Below are 25297 nucleotides of genomic sequence, written 5' to 3' on the forward strand. Positions count from 1 at the left end.
GGGCATGATGGGAATGGTAGTTCGTCTGGTGTCGTTTCATGCTATAGGGAAGTGGAATTGTGGAGTGGAAAGAACTACGTTTCCCAGGAACCGTAGCGCGGTCGAGAGAGACCCTTGTGTGGGAGGTAAACGGAGGGCTTGGACGTTGGAGAGAGACCCCAGAGGAGAGGAGGCGACGGTTGGGAAGAGCGAGGGAAGGAAATGGGGTTGGAGAAGGAGCTGCTGGAGCTGGACTTGTACTCCTTGCTGGGAGTCGGCGAGAAGGCGGCAGATAAAGAGGTCAGAGAGGCCCCGGGAGGAGGACTTGAAGGGAATGCCCTCCAAGCGCCGAAGCTCTCCTGGGGTTCCCTTGGCAGGCTTCCTCCCTTGAGGCTGAGAGAGTGTGGCTTCTTGGGCCCCATGGCTGAGCCCTGGTCTCCAGAGCCTTAGTCCAAGGCCCACAGCCCCGTCCCCCGCTCCCTTCAGGTGCTGTCAAAGCCTAAGAAGCGTAGTCAAAAACTGACCCCGCAAAGCCTGAGCGGAGGGAGTTCTCACCCATGGCCCCTGCAGACACGGCCCTCTGACTCCCTCCTGGAGAAAGGCAAGAGGGTTATTCTGCCCTGGGAGCACTCACCTCCCCCTCTTCCCTCCTCTGCCAGCCTTTAGTCTCGCCACAGGGAAGGGTTGAAGGGTTTTGGCACTGCTTTGCTTTCCTTCATCCATTAGATCCTTGCTTCATATCCCTAGGTTTTGCCCTCAGTTGATCCGTGGGGCATGTCAGAGTCTATCATTTTGGCCCCAAAGCCTTCTCTTGACTTAGACGTGGACTCGACTTATAGACAAGTACATATGGTGACTTCCTATAGCTGTCCCACTGGGTCATGCATAAGGGCAGGTTTGGGGGCCAGAATTATGGATTTTAACATGTCCTGTGGGTAAGTATTTAAACAGGGCTATCATATCACCTCTTAACCTTCTTTTCTCCAGACTAAACATCCCCAGCTCCCTAAGTCGTTCCTCATAGGGCATGGTTTCCAGACCCTTCACCATTTTTGTCGCCCTCCTTTGGACACGCTCCAGTTTCTCAATGTCCTTTTTGAATTGTGGTGCCCAGAACTGGACACAATATTCTAGGTGGGGCCTGACCAGAGCAGAATACAGTGGCACTATTACTTCTCTTGATCTAGACACTATACTTCTATTGATGCAGCCTAAAATCGCATTGGCCTTTTTAGCTGCCGCATCACACTGTTGACTCATGTTCAACTTGTGGTCTACTTGGACTCCTAGGTCCCTTTCACACGTAGTTTCATTCAGCAATGTGTCTCCCATCCTATATCTGTGCATTTCATTTTTCCACCCTAAGTGCAGTATCTTACATTTCTCTGTGTTGAAATTCATTTTGTTAGCTTTGGCCCAGCTTGATCCTGTCCTTTGGGGTATTAACTATCCCTCCTAATTTGGTTTCATCTGCATAACTAAACGTAACCAAATGGAAAGGACGAAGGGGGGGGGGGGGGAGCCAAAGAACTTAGAAAGTTCTGGCAGGTATATCTGTGCTCATTCCAAAGGCTGGATGGATGAGGAGGGATTTTAACTCAGAAAAGCTAACAAACACACACAAATGTCTTATGCATATCCTTCAAAGCTCAATTCCTCTCAGTGCTCCTTTAAGGGGAAGCGCCAAAGAGCTGCCATGACCGCCATTCACAGGATGGCACTGAAGAAGAACCCACTGCAATTGGGGTTTCTCAGCCAGGTCTTTCTATCCTCCCTTTTTTTCCATCCTGTGGCACCGGAGTGGAGAAAGTTGAGGGGGTCAGTGCTTTTTTAGGTTCTCCTTAGATGGAATAAGCTCTCACCTATTGCCACCCTACACAGAGAAGGGGACGGTTCCTTTTTGGTAAGCGTTAAAGTACCATACCTGGACCCATGTATAAGGCCACCCAGGTTTTTAAGGTCAAATTTTTGGCTAACATTTATATAAGTATATACCAGTGGTCTCCAAACTGTGCCCTTTAAGACATTTTGGACCTCAGCTCCCAGAATCCCAGACTATTGGCCAACATGGCTGAGGCTTCTGGGAACTGAAGTCCAAAATCTCTTAAAGGGCACAGTTTGGGGACCACTGGTATATACAGTGCCAGTAATTACTCTTCAACAGAACACTTCAGTTAAATGCATCCTTACCTCAGTCTCTGTAATAATTGATTAATAGTACTGGTTCATTGTGTATGAGCTGTATTGTGGCAATTTAGAAAAAGCTACTAGCCTTTTCTTACTAGCTATTCTGCACATAACTATTTTTAAAAGAAAAACCATTTTTGTAGCGTTGTCCTGTTTAGTTGCATGGAGGGAATTTTCACTCACCGAGGGAAACCACTTACTGTATATATTCATGTACAGTATAAGTCTAGAAGTTTTAGTCAAAAAATGAACCCCAAAAGGTTGGGTTGACTTATCCACAGGTCAGTGTAAGTAATGCACTTTGACTCTGGTAAAAGGAAAGAGTGTAATCTGAAAGCACTGACCCTCTTCATCCATCCAGCCTTTAGTGTGAACACAAACAGTTATGCCTGCTGGGATTTTGTAAATTCTTCAGCATTGTTTTCCTTTGCTTCATCCTTTAGATCCTTTGTTACATGCCCAGGACCTATCCATGGGTCATATCAAAATCCATAATTTTGGCTCCAAAACCTGCCCTCGACTTATACATGAGGTTGAATTATAGCCAATTATATATGGTAAATAGCATTTTGGAAACATGTTTTAACAAATTCTAAGAGCATGTATGAGAAGAGATGCTTTGAACAAATAGTGTTATAACCAGTAAATATGTATTGTAACCTAGTTTTTGCCCACAAGGTGGTGCACAAATACCAGATGCTTTTAGCCGATGTGTTGACACAAATATTTTTCTGTGCCATCTCAAAAGGAGATCCTGCTTTGTAATTTGCCAAGATGGATTAATCCAGTTGCCTATGTTCTATCAATGAAGGTCTTCCACCATCAGTATTTCCATATAACCTGAAGTGTAGAAACCTGGTTGTTTAGTGAGAGGTGTATTTTGTGCTGCTATGGTGTGAAATGTGCAGTCAAGTTAGATTTTGGCAACCATTCATAATTTATTATGGTAATTGGTTGGATTCTGTCACATTTTATCAGTCACCCTTTGACAGAATAATATAATTATTTTAGCTGTTGTTCTTAAAGCTGTTTCTACTCCCTTTAACTATGTTACATTTCCTCATTCCATCCTATTTTTCTGTCTCTTGCAGATTAAGAAAGCCTACAGACAGAAAGCCTTAACCTGCCATCCAGATAAAAATCCAGATAATCCCAAAGCAGGTATTGACAGTCTTTGTGGAAACTCAGTCTTTTCTTAATACTGTCCTCTTGTGGTCACCAGTAGTGATTTTGTTCCAGGAACACACACACACACACACACCACCCCATGGATAACAAAATTGGCAGGTACTCAAGTCCCATTAGATACAATGGCATAGTAAAATGATACCCCATATATAAAATGGCAAAATCAAGGTGTGCTTTTTGGAATTTATATATATTTAATATTTTCAGGCCATAACTCCGTGGATAAAGAATCCATGGATACAGAGAGCTGACCGTATAAAGAATTACATTGCTCTGTGCTGTTTCTTGGCATTTGTGTGATTGTTGGAGAGACATGGAGGTACTGTTTTATGTTGGCTCTGTTCTTTCTTGGAGTGGTGCTCTCAAAGGGTGGTGCTGGGGCATACCTGCTCTACTCCTTGTGCGTTGGTTTGTGGGGTCCCTCAGAGTTTAGTTTTGTCCCCAGTGCTTTTTAACATCTACACCGCTAGGAGAGGTTGCCCATAGTTTTGGAGTAAGATGTCACCAGTATGCTCATGATGCCCAACTCTATCACTCCTTCCCACCTAATTCCAATTAAGATGTTCCTGTGCTAAACTGATGCCTTGCAGCTGTAACAGACTGGATCAGGGCAAATGAACTGAAGCTTAATCCAAACAAGACAGTTTCTGGTCAGTTGAAAGACAGATGTAGGAATAGGGTTCCATCCTGTGTTAGATGAGATTTCACTACCCCTGCAAACATAGGTTCGCAGTTTGAGGAGTATTGTTGAATTCAGCTCTGAACCTGGAAGCCCATGTTTCAGCACTGATCAGGAGTGCTTTGCCCAGTTAAAACTAGTGCATCAACTGCACCCGTTCTTGGAGAAGTTGGATCTGGCCATGGTGGTACATGCCTTTCTTGTATCCCTTTTGGTTTACTGTAATAATCTCTATGAGCGGCTATCTTTGAAACTTCAGTTTACCAAAAGAGCTGCAGCCAGGTTGTTAATAATAATAATAATAATAATAATAATATAATTTATTTCTATACCGCTATTCCAAAGATCACAGCGGTGCACAACAAGCAAACAAAAACAATTAAAACATCATAACCCAATTCCCCAACATACACAATATCCAATTACAAAAAAAACAATAAAACAGTTAACAATTAAAAACAGTTAAAAACAGTTAAAACCATGCAAAACAACCCCATACAAATGGCTGGATAGATGGAATCCACCAATTACATTGCCAGGGGAGGAAGAAAGATGCCAGCAGGCTCATGGGGGAAAAGCCTGGCGGAATAAAAAGGACTTCAGGTTCTTCTTAAAACCATCAAGGGTGGTGACTGTATGGAGCTCATGGGGGAGTGAGTACCAGAGCTGAGGGGCTGAAACTGAGAATGCCCTCCGGGATGAATTAAGTCGAGCATCTGGAACTCCTAAAAGATGTTTCCCACCCGACCTGAGAGTGAGGGGCGGACTGTATGGGGAGAGGTTAATGAGCTGGATATAGGGAGCACCACAACTCTCTTCTTGCAACAGCTCCATTGGCTGCTGGTCAGTTTCTAGGCACAATTCAAAATGCTGGTTTTGACCTAAAAAGCACTGCAGTGCCTCTTCTTATCCATGGACTTGCCATCTGCAGATTTGAGCTTCCACTGATGGCAAGGCCCCGCTGTTTGTAATGGAGGCACATGCACATGGCTGCATTAGCGACCATGCACACACCACGCTACCATAGAAAACAACAGGACTTAAGGTCCCATGTTTTTTGCTCCCCCACGGGCACAAAGGGACGACTGTATTTGGCTTGGCTCCAGTTATTTGAAGGGCCGTATCTCCCTTTATGAGCCCATTAGAGTGCTGTATCATTCAAGAGAAGTCCTTCTCTCTGTCCCACCTCTCCCTCAGGCTTGTTTGGTGGGAGCAAACAAGAGGTAGGTGCTCCCAAGTTCTGGAACTCCCTCTCTAGAGAGGCCAGGATGACCTCATCACTGCTTTCCTTCCGGAGGTGGACTTTTTCAAACTCCTGAGGATAGGGCATTTAAATGCTGTGCAATTCAAATGTCAGTGTTTGTATGTAGTTTTAAATACATTTTAATATTTGTAATATGTGATGCTTTTAACTTTTTAGATTGTTTAATTGTTTTTTAAACTTTATATCTACATTATTTGTTAGCTGCCTTGAGTCCCTATATTACAAGTATGGCAGGATGTAAATACATAAAATAATAACAACAATAACAACTTTTCAGAAGTTTATGTGGCAATTATTTATTGAATTTGTATCCTGCCTCACCTTTCTATAGGACTCAAGGTCGCTCCCACTGAGGTGAATAATAAGTAAAGTTCAGATATCAAAAGACAAATGAATTAATAGTCTATTTTAAAATATTTCCACAAAAAGGAAAGAAAACTCAGCATCCTCTTGGTTAAAAACTCAGTCGTTGTGGCAGTGGTTCGTTTTCAAATGTTACAAAAAGCTTGTCCCATTCTGTAAAATCAGATTTTCAGTTTCATTATATCCAGGTATTGTGTGCAGTCTCCTATGTTGCCACTTTAATTTTTCCCTTTTTGTTCCCTAGCTGAGCTCTTCCATCAGTTATCCCAAACATTGGCAGTTCTAACAGATGCAGCAGCAAGGGTGAGTTATTTAGTTCAGTCTCATAACTGCAAGCATATACTTGCTCTGCCATTGCACCTGAATTCTTGAAGAAACAAAAAAGCACCCAGGCACTTACTTCAACTGCTTTTGTATGGGCCACTACAGATCCACTGGTTGTTTCCTGCTGGTCCAGTGCAAGGGAATGAGTGCCCTGGTCATTTGTAGAACTAAATCAACAAGCTTGGGCATATTTGGATGAATGGAAAACTCTGCTGTTGACAATGATTTTCCCGCACAACTCAAAAATTAATTTTTGAGAACTCCTTTATCTTACAGTGAAATAATGTGACCATAATATGGATGAACTTCTATATAAGAAAGTACGGGGCTTCTTTTACCTATTGATGTCATGTGTAAGAAGCTGGTTGTGCTCATGCTTCACATGAGAAATGGCAATGATAATTCAGTGTTTTGATTTTCTCCATACTATTTTTCTAGAAATAAAAGGAAATCACCAAAGAATTGAGAAAGCCTTATGTTTCAGTTTAATTTATTTAAAATATTTTACACTGCTTTTCTCCTGAAAATGATATCCAGAGGGCCTTAAAAAGAAATAAACAATGTTGATAATAGTTGGCAGCAAATAGCAGGACTATTTTTTTCAAAAACATAATGGCATGCACTCATGCTTTTCCAAATTCTGGTTTTCCCCTTTACTGTGGTCTGTTTTATCCCACCTATAGTCAAGAGTGTAAGTGGTAGCTTCTTTCTCAGCTACTTACGTTATGCTTTAGTTAACTTTGGAGAAGGTTTACACATGCTTTCTCCTGCTTTATTTCCTTAGTTTTAGGATTTTTACTTATGCAATTGCAACTTCAATTTCTTTCAATGTGTTCTTCATTATTTCTCCAGGCAGCATATGATAAAGTAAGGAAAGCCAAGAAACAGGCAGCAGAAAGAACTCAGAAACTTGACGAAAGGAGAAAAAAAGTCAAGCTTGGTATGTAAATCCAGGACATTACTTCCACATAGGGGATAAATGCCAAGGGGAGGCATCCTTATAATTGATTCATGTCTATAATAATTAGTTTCAATAAAGTTATTTAAAAATTGAGATCATGCTATTGCATCAGTATTTTATAACCCACATATGCACTGTTTTCACCCTATTATAAAAGTATTTGTGTTTTGCTGAGTTTGTGAACTTCTTATGCATCAGATCTCGAAGCCCGGGAAAAAGAGGCCCAGTCTCAAGTCAGCAGGGAGGAAGAGATCCATATAACTAGGACTTTGGAACAAGAGGTAAGGCTAGCATTACTGGACAAAATGTCATTTTCTGTTTGAAATGTGAGTCAGAGCAGGTACATGCAATAACTGAGAGTTACTGGATTGGGGGTTGGGTAATTAAATAAATTATTCTGGGATCCCGTGGAGGAAGGGGAATCTAAACTCGCATCTTCATATGTGTGAAGAGGCAGCATAAAGAGATACATTTATTCAAGAGTCGAATGGATATAGCTGAATAGTAGAACATGTGGTTCATAAGCAGAAAGTCCCAGGTTTCAGTCCTTGGCATAGCAAGGTTAGACTCCAGTCTAAAAATGTAGAAATCCTCTTTTGGTCAGTGTAGTCAAGACTAAGCTAAATGAAATAGTGTTCTCATTTCATGTAAGGCAGCTTTTTATCTTCCTACTTACACTCTTGAAAATAAAAACTTTTCCATTTGGCTCTTGTTGATTGTCACAGAATGTAGAGCTAGATCTGCCATCAGCCTACTCCTTGTGACAGTCTTAGTCTGTAAAAATGTAGTATATAAAATGTAAAGATGTAAATTGTTTTTGTAACAGCCATTTTTTTAGGCAACATGGTCACACTTTTGCCTTTCTTTCTAGATTCAACGGTTACGTGAAGAAGGGTCCCGCCAATTGGAAGAGCAACAGAGACTCATTAAGGAACAAATCCGACTTGAGAAAGAACAGCGGGTGCCTGGTAAGAACAAGCACGATCAGAGCCTCTGTTTATGCTGTCTGTGTTTTCTCTTCTGAATACAACCTTCAGTAGTCTTGGCCAGTTTGTGTTTTAGGTTATTGGGATTTGCAAGGAAGAGTGTACAGGATTGTATCTTCAGTTTATAGAATCACTTGTATACCAACATCTCACATATAGGCAATTACTGGAGTACCATATAGCACATCCAGCAACAAACTCTGTCACTTTGTACTCACTCAGAACTGCTTCACTTTCAGAAGTAACTTATACCCTCAAATTAATGCCACTACTATTGGCACTTAGATGGTACCACATTATGCAACTACCTTCATAAGTGACATGGAATTCTTCCTCAGGTCTTGCACACAGAAGCATTTGCTTGAACGGAGTTATACTGATGACCTCTTCATCATTTGGACTCATGCAAAAACAAAAAACAAAAAAATTGAGGCATTGCATTAGAATTACAACCATTTTCCCTCTGCCATCAACCTAAACCCAGAACAATCCACACAGACAAGTTCACTTCAATGCCACTGTACAGATACAGAGGACTACACTATAGTGTAGTGAACAGCCAAACACCACACTGTACTTAAATGCCTCCAATCTCCACCCAGAACACACTATCAAATCCACTTTTTTTAACAACCAAACCATTCAGCATCACTGTGTCTGCTCAGATCCACAAGAGAGAAACTCAAACATTATGGATTTACAATGGGCAAATTTAATGTAGCAGTTCTGGAGCCAAGGGAAAGTGGAAAGAGAAACAGCTGAATTGAGATATATTCACAAATCCCACTCCATTAGCAGAATCATGAATAAAGATAATGGTTTCTGCACTCTCTATGTATGTATACAGGTCTTCACAACTGCACATGTAACTGTGTGCAGGTTCACAGGGATGGCCATCCAATGGATTGCAGTCACCAGTGATGTGCTCCTGTGACTGGGCACAGGGATGGTGGGGGGAACAATTTTTTAAAAGTAACTAGCGGTGCAGCTTGAAGCCGCACAGTGTGGTCACGGCATGTGCACTTCAGGCACTTTGGGAGCCGGCAATGCAGTTGGTGGGGACTCAGATCACTTTTGGAAAAGGCAGCTTCACGTCACTTTTTCCTGCCCGTCTGTGTCACCCCTCAGATGATGATGATGATGATGATGATGATGATGATAATAATAATAATAATAATAATAATAATAATAATATATTTCCTGCCTCTCCCTGCGGATCGAGGCGGGATTACAACCGATAAAATCAAACAATACATTTACACAATACCATACTACATAAAATATTCAATAAAAACATGCCAAAATACAGTAAAATCATTAACATAGCCAAGTCGTTGTCTGTGTCCGTACTATTGAATCAGGTGTAGAAAATTCTGTAAGATCCATTTAGTTTGCTTTTCTGTGGTAGTCTCTTGCTCTAAATAGGCATAATGAGAATATGCATAAGACTTCCTTTTGGGCTTATATCATTGCCAGGATACCTGCCAGCATAGATCTTGTCTACAGAGAAATACTTTGTGGTGGAGGTACATTAGTGTGTCCTTAATGCAGAATTGCTTGAATATTTCCATTTAGTAAAAAGCTACCTTACACTCTCAAAATAGTTTTCGTGGTATAACTTTTTCCCCCTTTTTTCTTTGAGGTAAACAAGATGTGTATGGAGAGGAGGGCAAAGGAACACCCAAGCTCAAAGTAAGACATTCCCCAAAATCTGAGCTATGAAGAAAGATGAGCAACTAACTTATCATTCCATCAGTAGAAGCCACATGGATCACCTCCAGCCTCCCAGAAAGCTGGACTGTCCCTGGCATCCTCGCTGCTTATGAGAATGATCTCTTACTTCACCCTAATGTGTTCCTTGCACTTTAATCTAGAATCTAGGCACTAGGATGAAGGTAATTACATCTGTGACTTGGGATAGTGACAGGTTGCAAGATGCTGCTCGATGTATGTACCAGTTTTCCCATTTTGGGAGAAAGGAAGGATATAAATCAAATAAATAAATAAAAGTTTCCCATGTTCTTAAAATATGGACTCTTCTCTATGTATAGAATTAGTGTTTTTTCATATGTAGTCTAGAAATCCTTTTTCATTTGCCTACAAATATTTACGTATATTTAAATTTTCCTATATCAAACATGTAAAACAAATGCTAAATTCTCCTGTATATTGCACCCAGTTTGCTACCTATGTGAAGCTAATGTGTCAATTTTCTCTATTAGCTACGATGGAAGTGCAGAAAAGAAGATGAGACTAAAGGAGGCTACTCCAGAGATGTTCTTCTGCAAATTCTACAAAAGGTTCTGTTCCAAAATGCTGCTTCTTTTTAGTTAGTCTTGCCTAACACAAAAGAGTAAGTCAGAATTCTGGTGTATCCTGGTTTACTGTGCTTTGTGTTTTTACACACAGCCTATTTGCTTCTACTTGCCTTCTCCCACCACTGCAAGCCATTAAACAATCTAGAAATGGTTTGTTCAACATACCTGTGGAACTTAGGGTCCTGTGTTGTGGCACTCATTGCAACCAGGACAATAATAATAATAATAATAATAATAATAATAATAATAATAATAATTTGTTTTATTTATATACCGCTATTCCAAAGATCATAGCAGTGAACAGCAAGTAAGCTAATTAGCAAGTAAGCTAATTTGCCCCCAACAGTCTGGGTACTCATTTTAGCGACCTCGGAAGGATGCAAGCCTGAGTCGAGCTTGGGCCCTTTTGCTGGTCTTGAACTCGCAACCTTGTGGTTTTGAGTGAATGGCTGCAGTACAGGCATTTAACCACTATAATTTATTATAATAGCTGTATGGTGTTCTGTAGCAAAAGTTCTCAGAGCAAAACTCATTAATACAATGTAAAACTATACAGCATTTTAAAATAACTTACAATTATTTATATCAATTTAAAATCATGTACATTGGGGCAGAACTCAATAATCTTGCCAGGCTGTAATCCCTACGCCCCCAAACCCTGATTAAAAACAGCAACACCATAACATTAACCTAGTGCTGAAACAAAACTAACATCAGCATCCATCCGTTGGCCTCTTAGGGGAGGACATTCCACAGCCAGTGCACCATAGCAGAGAAGGCTCATGCATCCTAGCTTACTTGGGAGCAACAAACCAGAATGCCAGATTGGAAAGTGTGTTGAAGAAACCATACCTGCTCTGTTTAATTGTTTGCATTAATGGGAGGAACCAAATGGGAACAAATCAACTGCATATACCAACACATGACTCATTGGTAAACCTAGAGTATAGTAAAGCCAGGATGGTAAACCAGAAATATAGTGAATCCTGGCTTACTGTTCCATACAAACTTGGTTGTTGTGTAAAAATGAACCAAAAATGACTGATATGAATTTCTTCATAAACCTATGAGGCTATATCCTTTAATTCTTTTTTGATGTAGTAGTTTGAGCATTAGACTATCACTCTGGAGAACAGAGTTCGAATTTTTGCTTGGCCATGGTAACCCACTGGGTTGCCTTGGACATCTCACACTATCTCTGCCTTTGAGGAAGTTAAAAGGAAACCTTTTCTGAACAAATCTTGCCAAGAAAAACTCATGATAGGTTTGTCTTAGGTTGCCACAAGTCAAAAACAATGGATGAACACCCAATAAGAATTTAATAACTTGAAAACTGTCTTAAAGTTAATATATTCCTGCACATTGATTTCTGAATAACCTCTGATACAGAGATGTGGTTTTGTTTCGTTTTTCTCCTTCTTCATTACTATTACTATGTTCTTGATAACTATTCTTCTTCAGCCGCTGATTTTGTCTGGCTAGAGATTCCTCTATAATTTGTGGATTTTGTTGAAATTAATTAATAATCACACAGTTTTGCTGTTCTAATTGGTTTTGTTCCCACAAGTATGATGTATGAATTTCAGTGAATTTTCTGTGTCTCATTTCTTTTACCCTTCAAATTGCTAGCTGCCTTAGTAATATATCTGTAGATGTCAGAATCTGCTATGATGAAATGTCAGAATCTGCCATGATGAGAAACATGAGGGGGTATAGTAGTAGTAATGTAGTGATAACGGGGATAGAGAAACAATGGGGATAGAAAAACAGAGCTATGGTTTACTAGAGGAAACCACAGGAAGGGAAGGCAAACAGCTGAGAGTTCTGTAATTCAATTGAAATGCAAAAATGGTGACAGATGGACAATGGCTGGAGTAGTTAAGATATATGACTCTGTTAGGTCCTGAGTGAAGAAGTGTTTGATGGTCAATAAAGCTTTAGGAAAGATGAGTTGATAAGGACATTAGGAAGTGGAGTAGCCAGTTAAAAGACCTCTTTGATATGTTAGAAGCAGCATGGGCTTGTGGCTGGATAAAGGGGGGGGGGGTCTGAAAAGAGAATTCTGAAAGGTGGGGTGTTTTTGGAGCACCACTTAGATTTGACTCCAACTGGTCAGAAAGAATCGTTGCTTTGTAATCCAAATAAACTGTTGATCAATCTCACTGCTATATTCAATTGGCTTTTCAAATCTTGGTTCGCGAATCATTACAGTAGAATGCATTCATTATAAATTGCCTTTTGCCAGTACTGTTCCCTTGTTCCATTACAGTTTTTCTGTCATCTGTACTTGCAGATTTGTCAGAGCTTTAAAGTTTTAAAATATATTGTTTCTCCTATAGACTTGTCTCTCACTTCTCGTTTCTTCTTCTGGCAGTATGGTGAAGTTCTGAATTTGTTGATTTCAAGCAAGAAGACTGGAAGTGCAGTTGTGGAATTTGCCACAGTAAAAGCTGCTGTAAGTTGCTGTGGGCTTTTTTATTTGTTTGTTTGTTTGTTTGTTTTTAACTTTGGGATTTCTTGGTGCATCACGCTGGACATAGTAGTGCAGGAGGTATCTCTTGTGAAGGACACAGCATTATTATAATGTGAACATTGATCTTGTAAAAGTTATTTGTTTGGGGGCATGATACATTTGTTCTGGGAAAATATATATTGTATGGAAAGGGCCATAGTACAGTCAGCCCTCTGTATCCACAGATTCTGTATCCATGGATTACACCATCCACAGCTTGAAAATAGTCCAAAGACAAAGAAATTCCAAAAAGCAAACCTTGATTTTTCCATTGTATATAAGGGACACCATTTTACTACACCATTGTATATAATGAAACTTCAGCACCCACGGATTTTGGTATCCACAAGGGGCCCTGGAACCAAACCCCAGTGGATACAGGGGCCTGCTGTCTTGAATAGGACAGTTCTTAGCATTCAGTGTTTCTTGAATAAAGATGCAGATATGATTTGTAAATCTGAGTTAATTTACCACTCAACAGGGCATTAAGGTCCTCTGGGAAGAATTTGCTGCAACCTAAAAAGACCAGACAGCCTAAGAAGACCCAGAAGGCCTTCTCATCTGCTGCTCCTAGGCTATGGCGTGACCTGCTGGAGGAGATCTGTCACATTACCACCCTAACAGCCTTTAAAAAGGCTGTTAAGATGGACCTCTTCCGGCAGACCTTTCCAGATTAGCCTCCCCCTTTATTGTCTTACTGTTTTGATACGGATAGCCCCTGTCTACCCCGTGAACACAGATGCTCTTGCTCTAATTTTCTACCTTTATTTTAGCTTATACTTTTTAGCCCATATTGTAAGCTATTTTAGACTGTTTTGTTTTTTATGATTGGGATGTGGGTTAGAGTAGGGGATTATTTTTAAATGTATATTTTGTGTTTATTGTATTTTACTGTTTTTCTATTTGTAACCCGTCTTGATTCCTTCAGGAAAAGGCAGGCTATAAATAAATTATGATGTTGTTGTTGTTGTTAACAAAATCTTGTATATCTTTAATGCAACCTTCTTAGCACAGTATACAGTCATTACTGTACAATCAATCAGTGTACAGTCAATGTACAATTTATCAGATACCTGTATCAATTGGTGCTACATCAGTACATTAGGAAAGATCAGAAGTAAATTATTCAGATGCTACAGTTTAAAAACTTTTTTTGCATTTCAGCAGTAAATAAATGTATACTGCCCTACAGCTAGATCTTCTTGTCTACAGTCCTCCGGTCCTTTTCATTCATAGGCTGACACAGAAATTCAAGTTTTTCTGCTTTTTCCACTCCCATTTGATTTCTTGGCTTTGGGGGAATAATACCAAATGATAAAAATTTCTCTGTGCCTGCAAGAGGAAGTAACTGGCTGTGACCAATTGGTGTACTAACTGAAGGAACTCTAGCTCAAAGTGGACTATGTATCCCCTTCTTATGCTATTTACACTTGACACATGTTCCTTTTTTTTAAAAGCAATTCTGGGAGGTAATTTTTAAAAATTTCCAAATAAGGGGGTTCTCTTATGCTCAGGAGAGGCTATGACACTATTTCTTTTTCTATGGTAAAATGTGGGGACCCTTTTGCCTTCCAGTCCTGTATTGTGTGCCGTAACTTACTGTTAAGCTTCTGCTCCACCTCTATGACCACAATCTCACTCAGCATATGACATTGTATATCATGAAACTTTAGTCACCTGAGAAGCAAAGCTGAAAGCTTGAGGGTTCTTTCCCAAAAGACAATTACAGCCCCTTGCTGCCATGGCTACATCCTATGAAATACTGGGATTTGCAGTTTGGGAAGGTACTAGAGCTCTCAGGCAGAGAACACTAAATACCTCAGAAAACTGCATGTCCCAGGATTCCATAGAATGGAACCATGGCAATTCAAAAAGCATCAAAGGAATATAATTGTATAGTGTGAAAGCGTCCCAGAACTTGAAGCAAGAACTAATTATTGTTGTTCAGTGCCAGACAGGCTAGAGCTATTTTTATGAGATTAATAACTTACATGAAAGCTCATGTTTGTTTGTAGATAGCTCAGTCTGCACAAGTGTGACTATGACAGAGCCATTAATTCATTTTTGTAAGACTAAGGGAAAGTTTAGCTGTCACGTCATGATGAGTTTTACATTTAATTGTTTATTATTCAAGTAATATTTTATTTTTAATTTTTAAAAAAAATCATGAGACGTCATCCTCACTATCCAGTGACTTTACTTTTTAATTCTCCTTATAGTATGTGGCATGACTTTCCTGTTTGGAGAAATCTGGATTTGTTTTACTTACCTTGTTTCTTGTCTCCCAAGCACTTCCTTGTAACAATCTGTATCCTGCCAGTTTGTAGCAGAGAAAGAGAAGATGGCAATGGGGTGAGAAAGAGGCTATGGAATCAAACTGATGTGAACCTAGCTAGGAGTTTGGAAGAGGGACCTGTCCAAGTTTAGATGAAAGGGTTTTCAGGTTTCATCTAGCATTACAGTTAAATTTGGCTATGACTCTTCCTTTGTTTCCTGGAGTTTCATTAGGAAAACATGCCTCAGTTGAATGATAAGGAATATAATTGCAAGCATTTAATTTTTTTTAGGCGATGGCAGTAAAAAATGAAGTTGGACTGATAAATAATCCCCTAAAAATCACCTGGTTAGAGGGCCAACCACAAGGCAGCACATTGTATGCCGATGGCACCATTCAACCACAAATATCCCAGGTAAGGCAGTGCAGATTACTGTTGCTTTGTGTGTGTGTGTGTGTGAGAGAGAGAGAGAGAGAGAGAGAGATCTTTTAACCTCTGCATCCTTTTGTAAACTGTTGGATTTTATCATTTGTATAGACATGCTATACTAGCACATTAGCTGAATTATTGATAATTAAAATTGATTTAGAATAATGTCATCAGTGTTTGTTAGGTTAGATTTGGGTCAATAAAGGTGGATCTGTGCTGTTTATAAAATGCAATCCTGTGGAAAAAGGTACTCTTGTTTTCTGTAAATTATGCTGAACATTGTACTGATACCTTTGACTATAGTCTGGCCTCTTTTTCTCTGTACACATGGCCTGCATATTTCCCCCAGCAGTGCGTAGGTGAGAAGGTGAGAATGTAGCAATTGTGTATTTAATGAGCAGGTGTTCTGGCAGCTTCTTGGGAGAAGCTGTTGTTTGCATGTTCTCTTGTTTTGCTAGCAGGTTTCTTGGTACTTGATTCCAAGTGGCATTTCCTGAGAAACTACCTCTTAACTTCCCTGAGGTTGTGTTGGAATCTGGGCGGTTCCAGCTTGGGTATACTTGCAGCTCTCTGTGAAAGGTGGCTTCCCTATCTGACTACACAGGGCAGGTTGTTTACAACCATAGATAGTCCTGCCTAGAGTGGAGTAGGTAACAGCCTTCTGACTGGATGGGATAAAACAACAACAACAGCAACAAAACCACCCAACCAAAAAAACAAGGTTAATGTTCTCCCTTCACAACAACATAGACAAAGCTGTCACAAACAGGCCTCCGTAGAGTCCTTGGTGTTGTGTCCCTTTGTTAAGGATGGAAGAGCAACTGCTTACTCTAGCCAGAAGCCCTTGTTTGCATTTAGGTGGAAGAACTTTGGCTGCGAGTATTGCTTCTTACTATATCTCTGGCTTGTGACTCAGTGTATCTTGGCTGATTTCCATCACAGCACTTCTGACTGGGAGGCTGTAGTCTGCCTGCTGTACATGATTAGTATATCTTGAGCTGAGAGGTAAACCTGGCAGCTGTGATTTATGTTCATAGCTCTATGATAGCAAAAGGGTTACACCAGTCAAAGAGAGGCCTTCCAGCTTCCTTTGACATTGCAGAAGTTGAAACATTCTGTTCTGAGCGCTTCCATAATTCCATTAGTAGGTTTTGTTCCTTAATACAGAAGCAACTTGGGGAACATACTGCAGTTGAAACAAGCTCTTATATTTAACACTGGTATTTGGTGGGTTGCCAACTAGAATGAATAACATTGGTGCATCGTTCAGAGTGAAAGGAGATAGAAGCAAGTGCTTTTTCCAGAATGAGAGATTTGCCCATTAACTAGTTAGCATAACAGAGAACTGATCCAGCAATATCAACATTCATTAGGGATGAATTAGGGGTGAAACAGACCGCCCCTTTGCGCTGACATCTGGGTGGCCTCAGAGCATGGCGTTTTGACGCCACACACTGAAGCTGCCTGGGAGCCAGCTTCCAGCTGCCCAAGTGCACACACATGGTATGGCTTCCAGGTCTCTTGGGGGCATGGTGGTTACACACCACAAGGTCCCAACTTTCGCAGGCCACAGAAGAACCACTAAAGATGGCTTTTCTGCAGCTGAAATAGGAGTAATTCAAAACCACTCCTTTTCCGGCTGGCACCGCAGCAGATTAAGACTGTCGTGTGCGGCTGCCACAGCCCCAATCTGGCTTTGTCTGGGGCAGTCTCTTTTGTCCCTCAGTTACCCCAAAAAACTGAGATAGATTTGAATCCTGAGGTATTTTTGAAAAACATACTGAATTTTGTGCCAATTCCCAAGAAAACTGAATTCTACAACTTGATTAAGTTATATTTGCCTATAAGCAAATGAGATTATAAAACTTCAAAAGTACTTTGAAAATAAATCCCCACAATTATTCAGAATCTCAGAACTGTGAAAAGATTCATTGTGAGTCAGGCACTGAGTGTGGGGAGTGTACCTTTGTACTTTTGACCTGTGACTGTCAAAGTTCCAGTCAAGCTAACATTTTGATAATGAAAACATTTTCTTGTTGTCCCATACCTGTGAATGTGTATCCCCACCCTTCCTGTGTCTGTAGAATTACTCCTGTGTGACCTCACATTCCTTCCAGCCAAGAGTATACTGTTCTCTACAGAACCCGTCTGAAATTCAGTAGCCAGAATTTGAATCTGCATTTGTTGTTGTTGTTGTATGCCTTCAAGTTGTTTTTTACTTTTGGCAGCCCTAAAATGAATTTGTTGCAGGGTTTTCTTAGCAAAGTTTGTTCCCATTGCCTTCCTCTGAGGCTGAGAGTGTGACTCACCCAAGGTTTACCCAATGGGTTTCCATGGCCAAAAAGGGATTCAAACCATGGTCTTCAGAGTTGTAGTCCAGCGCTCAAATCACTACACACTAGCTCTCTTCAGTTTGTGTACTAATAATTTAATTCTCTGTTTCGCCTACTCTTTTCAAGCTGTATTGTTTGTCTTCATTATCTCTTATGTTAGTATTTATCTCCAGTTACTTCTTTCCTCAAAATGAGAACGGGTCCTGAAGCTAAAAAGTATATTAGTACTAATTCCATTCTTTCCATCTGCCCTGCAATTGTTCTGCTTTCTGTTACATTCACATCACCATATATATTTGCCCTCCTTTTAGTTAATGTCTGTTTACCTGCTCTGTGCTTGAAATCTTGAACAGTCCATTAAAGGGGCAATCCTGTGCTCTCTAGAGGGGAGCTGAGAAAACATGGGATACTTCCAATGTCTCTCTCTCTCTCTCTCTCTCTCCCTCTCTCTCTGGCATTAATCCATTTATCAGGGCTCTACTTAATATTGCATATTCAGTAGCTCTTTTATGTTACAAGATTGACAGATGGACAACTTTCTCTGAAGCTTATTCAGATTAAGCAGATGTTTACTGTACCTGATAACAGAGGCACTATCCCAGGGGTAGGCAACCTGCAGCCCGCGGGCCGGATGCGGCCCGGCGAGGCCTTGGGACCGGCCCCAGCCTGGTCCTGCCACCGATTGCCGCCGGGGCCTTTGGCCTCTCGCGCGCAGGGGCAAGGGGGGCAGTTGTCTATAGACGCCTCAGAAACATGCATTTATATTAACATTTTTTAAAAAATCAGCAAATTTTTTTGCGTGTCCTCCACTTTTTTTTAAAAAAGTGTCCACCATTTGAAAATTTTGTCCTACATTTGTCCTGGTTTATTTATTTATTTAAATTTTTAAAAAATTATTTAGTTATTTATTTTTTGGCTTCAGCCCCCCCAGTTGTCTGAGGGACAGCAACCCAGCCCCCGGCTCAAAAAGATTGCCTACCCCTGCACTATCCTGACACTGACATTGAGACAAAATTGCTGTCTTTTTTCACTTGTGGAAATCTAGCACACTAGTATGTAAAGCAGAGCACACTGTACATTTTGAAATGCTGCTTACCTAAGCTTTTAACCTGAGGCAAGAAACCCTCAGTTCACATCTGATTCTGACTTGTTAGTATTATTCAGCCAGAAACTAAAGCAAGAGCAAGAGCCAGCTTATTAAAAACTCTTGACGTGTATTGGGGTTTTTCCCTTGATGGCACAGTCAGAATCTCAGCTATCCAGATGTGTGTGGGGTTCAGAAATCAATACAAGTATTAGTTCTGTACTGAGACATACTATATTGACACTGGTCATATATTCAAACCGGCATGCCTAACCCAGCTAATTTTATTTTAGAGAAAAGGCCACTGCAGATCCTCTTTCTAGATCATACCCCGCACTCCCTTCTGCTTGTTTGTTTGTTTGTTTTGTTTTGTTTTGTTTTTAAAACAAACATTGCCTTCAAGGGCAAAAAGCACCCAGACACTTTTTTTTCAATAGAAAGCCAGTACCTGAAGGCTACTTTTCCCCCAAAATAAAAGTGGCCAGGTTAATCATGTTTATATTTTGCCCCTGTGATACTAGTGAGCCCAGCATAGTGGGAGGGTATGCCTGGGAATCACTCTTCTGTTTATTCAGGATAGTCTGATATCCAATATTGTTTCCAATAGTGAGCTCCTAACACTACCAGTCAAAGATATTGTGCAGTAGTTTTCATCCTTTCACAAAGCAATTTTTGTGGAGGAAAAAACAGAAGCAATTCAAAAATACTGGAGGGAAGACAATAAGTTTTAGTTCCCCACCTTGGTAAAATTCCACAAATGAAGCAGAAGAGATGAACAATAAAAAGCCTTACTTTAAGTCAATAACCTACTACTGGAGACACTTGATTCTGGCCCTGGAGCATGCAAATTATTTTTCTTGTGGAAGGTCTCTCTTAGACTGTGGAAGAGAAAGTTTTGTTTGCTGAGTTCCTTCAGGACCTTTTTCATGTTTCTTCCCTAGAGGTAACATAGTTGGGCAGAGTCACTGTTGTGTAATGGTTTGTGTGTTAGATTAGGACACTGGGAAACCAGGGTTCAGATTCCCCACTTGGCTATAGAAACTCAGTGGGTGATTTTTGGGCAAGTCACACTCTCACAGCCTCAGGAGAAGGTAAGAGCTTCTAACACATTCTGACAAGAAAGCCCCATGAGAGGTTTGGCTTAGGGTTGCCATAAATCAGAAATGACTTGAAGGCAGACCAAAACAGCAACATAGGTTTCTTTCTTGTTTTTCTGCTGCTAAAGTAATGTTTGTCAATGGAAGTTAGAGGAGTTGATAAGGATGTAGAGTAAATACTTTTAATAAGGATAAAATATACACGCTCTTTCACATTTTACAGTGGAATGCATATTCATCACATTTTGCGGAAGCATTTGTTCTATAGTAAGAGCCCTACCCCCTACCGCCTGGTGGTGAATACAAAACATAACAATAATTGCTTTATGGCATGACTTTCCAATAGCTTAAATATGCCCATTAATTAGAATTAATGTGAGAAAATGTGTACTGATATAAAGGAAGCTAATTGTCACATTCATTACCTCTACTTAACTAGGCACACTTCTAGGCTCCTGCCTTCAGTCTTTGAGATAACCTTATATGAAGGTCTCTGAATTTAGAGGTATTTGATATTTGGGATTGCTGAAATGATCCAAACAAACCTCTTTCTTCCTTAGGGTACTGATCATCTTGTCACACCACCTACTCTTCTGCTCACACACTTTTGTTTTAGGAACTCTCAGTCCAAATGTAGCAAATGTCTTGCCTGACTATGAGGATGAGGTACTCCAACACAGTGAGAATATTCTTAGAAAAGTATGATGAACAGAAGCGGTACCTGTGGTTTCTAGTCAATGGGGCACTCTGCTGATAATGCACTGTGAGAATTCAATGAGAAAGGGGTACATCTTCTTAAGAACAAAATGTAGGTTAGGCTGTTATGTACCAGTGAAGAATAGCCTGTAATCCAGTATGATTCCTTCCTCTGATCTAGCTGGAAAACCAGCTAATTTAATAGCAAATTCTGTTTCCTGAGTGTATGCAGAACATCATCGAGGAGTGAGGGCCCAAAATCCAGCGTGAAGGAAAAAAGGGGGTCTGATGGATCTGGAAGAGGTTTACCAAGCCAGGAAGAGGTATCATAGGGGAGCCAGTTTGTGTCTTGATTTTTGTAGAATAGGTCAGGTGATGTTTGAGTTGCCTTATGGGAGTGATGTAAAGTGATTGGAAAGGACAGGTTTGCAGAAGGGGAATCTGCGTGATCTATTATGTTGGGGCAGCTGGCACTGTCGAGATACAGCCGAGGGGGTTTTGGAGGGGGCTGTGGCTTTGTTGCTAGGTTTTGTTCGCTCTGGCATGATAAGTAGGCAGACTTCCCCTTCAAGTCCCGTAGGAATTCCTTTCGGTTGTACTGTCTAGCATTATCTAATGTTTGACTGTTGTGATTCAAGATAATGACTTGATTGTCCAGCTTCTTATGCCTCCTGAATGATAGACGCTTGAAAAAACCTGAAGACCTGATGGATCCCCTCCGCCAAGTGTCCATAGTGAAGGAAGTCGTAAGAGGGTGGCAATAGTTAACTCCACAGTGACTGTTAGAGGCTTTGGTCCCAAGGGAAATTGAGGCTTTTTACCAGTTAGCTCCTATTTTCTGGAAGAAAGAGAGAGAGAGAAGGGAAAGAAACACTTTCTGCCATATGGATGCATTCACTTTAGCACCTACCTGCATTTTAAAAGCTGTAGGCAAGGGTTACATTAAAAATGATTTTACCAAAGTAGTAGATTTTATTGTTCTGGATTGGTGTTTTTTATTTTTTTAATTCTGTAAAGGTACATTGGGAGTGTTCTTCCCTTGAAATTGGTTTATAATAATAGTAAATAAAAATAAATATAAACACTGGGTAAAATGTACATGTAAGAAGGTACATACAAAAAGCCCTTCAGGTATTGTGAATTTTAAAATCTGTCTTAAGTTTTTGGGTATACATCATGTGTATTTCCCATTTTTCAACTGCTTCAAACCATTGTTTCAGGTAGTCTCTTAGAACACTTTTCTCTTGTTCTGTACTATTACAGGTTTCCATTTACACAGTCTCTTTTACAGTTTTTTATCTGTCTGTTTGCCTCCCTCTCTCTTTCTCTCAGCATGAATTCAGGCACATGCACTACCCTCCTGAAGGGTAGCTTCCCTATCCTCACTTGGTTCCATGACCTCTCCCTCCCACTTGCTTTGTCTTTCTAATGCAGACTGCAAGCATGGCTTGGCACAAGGCATAGTCTGCCAAATCAGCAACAGTTGAAAACCAGCGTAGCCATGCCATTCCTCTAACAAATCTACCCAGATTCTAGAGCACAAGATAGCATCAATATTTTTAAAATATCCAACGTTCCATAGTAAAATTAGCATTGGTCCCTCATTATTAGCCCATTAGCAAAAAGATGCTTTTGAAGAGTTAATAAATCAGTGGTGGGATTTACTAGTCAGCAAAATGAAATGCAAAGTTACTACTTACTGTTAGATGGAACAGCAGGAATGTAGCCAAGAGGAACTCTGAAGGAAGTGTTTCGAACACAGTGACAGCATACCTGTTTTACAGATATCCTGCCTTGGCAGTCATTAAAAAGTCCATCTAATGTATATTTTAAGTTGTCTTCCTCTAGAATACCTTTTCTTCTGTGGTGTTCTTCACTCATCTCAGTCAACCACCTGTATGTTTTGCAGGTGGTAATTGCTTTGTGTGTGTTCTGCGTCAATCCCTTGCTGACTCAGTCACATTAGAAACTGGGATTTACATTATTAGCTAATTGCCAAGGTTGCAGGAAGTAGGTGTGTAGAACTGGAGCACCAGCCCACATGCTGTGCCTCAGGCAAGTTCCAAGCTTCTATGGAGCACTTGAACTACTTTCATTAGTATCAGTTGGAGAGGAAAGGTAGGGAAGTATAATAAAGCCCAGTAACATTTAGTTCAGGCTCCCTAGCTCCAGGTTCAAGAAACTCATTTCATTCTAACTGTTGTTATAAATGAAATTTCCCCCTCATTTTGTGATAAAATACAGAATTCTAGTGCTTGTAACTCATGCCCACCAGCTGGTTAGTAAAGCTGATGGCCCAGAAGCTCTTAAGAGCCACAATGGGACCATCTTTATGTTGAATGTTACTCCTTACACATGAGTCAATTATCCACTAAACTTGCCCCTGGTATTCTTTCTCATGGTATCATAAGGCTAGAGAAGTTTGGACATTCAGTAGCAGCACCTTCAGTTGCTATTTTGAACATTCTTTTGACTTGAAGCATCTGCTTTTTAAACATAAATTGGATCTCTTATTTTGTAAGGTGTTTATAATAGCCCACTTCATAACACAGTGGATTTCTTTTTCCTTCTATTACAGAGACATTTAAAATGAACATTGAATTAAACACTAATTTCCTATCACATTTTGAAGTTCTTACCATATACCGGTAAGCTAATAGAAGGAAGTGATTTCTTGTGATCTTCTGCATTAGCCAGGATTCAGATTAGTTCAGGGAGGTACATACCCATTCAGCTGTGAAGCCCTCTACCTCATAAATTTACTGTAAAGGTGTAATGTAGCATACACAGATCTAAATTCCTTCAAGTCTGGGTGGTATAAAAATATAAATAGTAATTAAATTTCTAGGGAAAGTTGCCTTAGCTAACATTGGATGCCACCTTTTTATTCCTTTTCCCAGATGTGTAAGCATTCAGAGGAGATTCTTCTGTCAGCCTTGTACCCTCACACCCTAATCAGGATCACATACAAAATCTATCCTCTCCTTTTCTGTTATGATTAGGATTGCCCATATCTCATAGAGGTCTAAAAATTAATTTGAAGCCTTAAAAGGCTTTTTCTTCTCTTTTGTCCGGTGCACTAGGTCAAGCAAACAAAAATTCTCAAGATTTGTCAAGCTTGAAAGCAGGCATATGTTCTACAGCAAAATTATATAAACAATCATTGATAAAACAATCAACACAATTACAGTTGGCTCTCTGCACTAATGGATTCAACAATCTAGGGCTTTAAAATATTTCCTTCTTTCCCCCCAAAATTGAATAAGCAACCTTGATTTTGCCATTTTATATAAGGGAAACCATTTTACTACACCATTGTATATAATGGGACTATAGCATCCATGGATTTTGGTATTGACGGGGCATACCAAGAGCCCACTGTATTTTCCTAAGAAATCTCACAGTTCTCCAGCTTTGAGCTTTATAGACAGATCAATATATTAATAAGTAAAACTGTACATAACAATCTAGAAGAAACTTTTTTTCATTTACAGTTTAACAATTGACATTGTCAATTGTAGTTTATATCAAAAAGCACAATTCTAATCATTACTGACAGTTGAATAAGGTCTACATTCTGTGCATAATTTGTTCTGTTCACTATATGTATGTAGCAATTTTTATTAACTCAGTCAAAAAGATTCAGATATGAACTGCTTAGCATGCTGCAGGCCAAATATATTGCCAGCATCACAACTGTCTTAATTGAGTCTGCATTTCTATACACTGCTGTGAGATGCACTCTTTCCTTGCACCTTTGTGGCAGAGGATGATCTCTCTCTCTCTTTTAATAGAGTTATGACTTTTGAAAGAGCCATTCCATTTAACATTAATTGCTGTCACTCTTTCCTTAGGATTCAGTAGTCTCGGAGCGGGATTACGAAAGCCTTGTGATGATGCGGATGCGCCAAGCTGCTGAGAGGCAGAAGCTGATTGAGCAGATGAAACGGGAAGACGAGGAAGAGTCATGCACGTAGTACAAGGAAAAACAGCATTGTTTGGTGCTTTTCATTATTCTTCTTAAATTAAGTCAATAAATATCCTTTTTCTTAAACAACTGTATTTTTCTTGGAAATTTATACTTACTGTCCTAATCAATAGAATTTATATCTTCTGGGAATTTATATGAAGACCATTGATGTACTGCTCAGAATATTTTTCACAAATGATAACCAGTCCCTTTTGAAAGAAGTGCATATGCTGTGTCTGTTGACCATTGTTTCTCTTCCCATCAATGAAAATGTGGGCTAGGGTACTTAAAATTGCAGTTATCTAGAAACTGCCAGAAAATATTTCCAACTCATGGTACCTCCATAAATGTTCATAAATTATACAAATGTCTTATCATTTTTATATGGAGTCTCCTCACTCCACCACTTGGTATGTAAAAATCCCAAGTCATAACTCTGATTTGTTGGGTTAAAGGGGATTTCAGGAGGGAGCATTGATACAGATTAAAATATGTTATATAAAAGAATAAATGGTTTTGTATTGAGAGGAGGAATTCTACACACTTTTGAGAAATCTGATTACTGCTTTAGCATTTACACTGAGTTTTTACAAATTCAGTTATGCACTTGAGAGCCAGCATGGCGGAGTGATTTGAGCGGTGGACTATGAC

General features: G+C 40.0%; 2 protein-coding genes across 5 annotated transcripts; one reads left to right on the forward strand and one right to left on the reverse strand.

The window, feature by feature from the left end:
• The first annotated feature begins 131 nt into the window (after positions 1 to 131).
• Positions 132 to 24733, forward strand: DNAJC17 (DnaJ heat shock protein family (Hsp40) member C17). Of its 4 annotated transcripts, none has more exons than XM_089521931.1 (11): positions 132 to 279; positions 3258 to 3327; positions 5905 to 5963; positions 6837 to 6924; positions 7144 to 7226; positions 7817 to 7913; positions 9574 to 9623; positions 10154 to 10231; positions 12624 to 12704; positions 15329 to 15451; positions 24531 to 24733. In XM_089521931.1, the coding sequence occupies exons 1-11, from the start codon at positions 202 to 204 to the stop codon at positions 24651 to 24653; spliced, it is 930 nt and encodes a 309-aa protein (XP_089378057.1). In that variant the 5' UTR covers positions 132 to 201; the 3' UTR covers positions 24654 to 24733. The 4 variants fall into 4 exon arrangements, with proteins under 4 accessions (XP_089378057.1, XP_089378058.1, XP_089378059.1 ...); XM_089521932.1 differs by having other exon boundaries at positions 9583 to 9623; XM_089521933.1 differs by lacking the exon at positions 24531 to 24733 and adding an exon at positions 23255 to 24164.
• Positions 20355 to 22774, reverse strand: CUNH15orf62 (chromosome unknown C15orf62 homolog). Its single transcript, XM_089521936.1, has 2 exons — positions 22377 to 22774; positions 20355 to 21514 (listed from the first exon to the last, which is right to left on the reverse strand). Exon 2 carries the CDS (start codon positions 21407 to 21409, stop codon positions 20870 to 20872), a length of 540 nt encoding a protein of 179 aa, XP_089378062.1. The 5' UTR covers positions 21410 to 21514; positions 22377 to 22774; the 3' UTR covers positions 20355 to 20869.
• Positions 24734 to 25297: the final 564 nt, after the last annotated feature.

Source organism: Sceloporus occidentalis, unplaced genomic scaffold (genome assembly GCF_023333645.1).
Source record: "Sceloporus occidentalis isolate IW3139 unplaced genomic scaffold, rSceOcc1.0.p SCAF_4, whole genome shotgun sequence".
NCBI classification, from domain to species: Eukaryota; Metazoa; Chordata; class Lepidosauria; order Squamata; family Phrynosomatidae; genus Sceloporus; species Sceloporus occidentalis.

Bases quoted from the DNA above. Each gene is read 5' to 3' on its own strand.
- CUNH15orf62 (XM_089521936.1), bottom strand. From the start codon at position 21,409: ATGGACACTTGGCGGAGGGGATCCATCAGGTCTTCAGGTTTTTTCAAG.
- DNAJC17 (XM_089521931.1), top strand. From the start codon at position 202: ATGGGGTTGGAGAAGGAGCTGCTGGAGCTGGACTTGTACTCCTTGCTG. The intron at 3,328-5,904 runs GTATTGACAGTC...TTTGTTCCCTAG, and splicing joins TCCAGATAATCCCAAAGCAG to CTGAGCTCTTCCATCAGTTA. The intron at 6,925-7,143 runs GTATGTAAATCC...CTTATGCATCAG, and splicing joins GAGAAAAAAAGTCAAGCTTG to ATCTCGAAGCCCGGGAAAAA.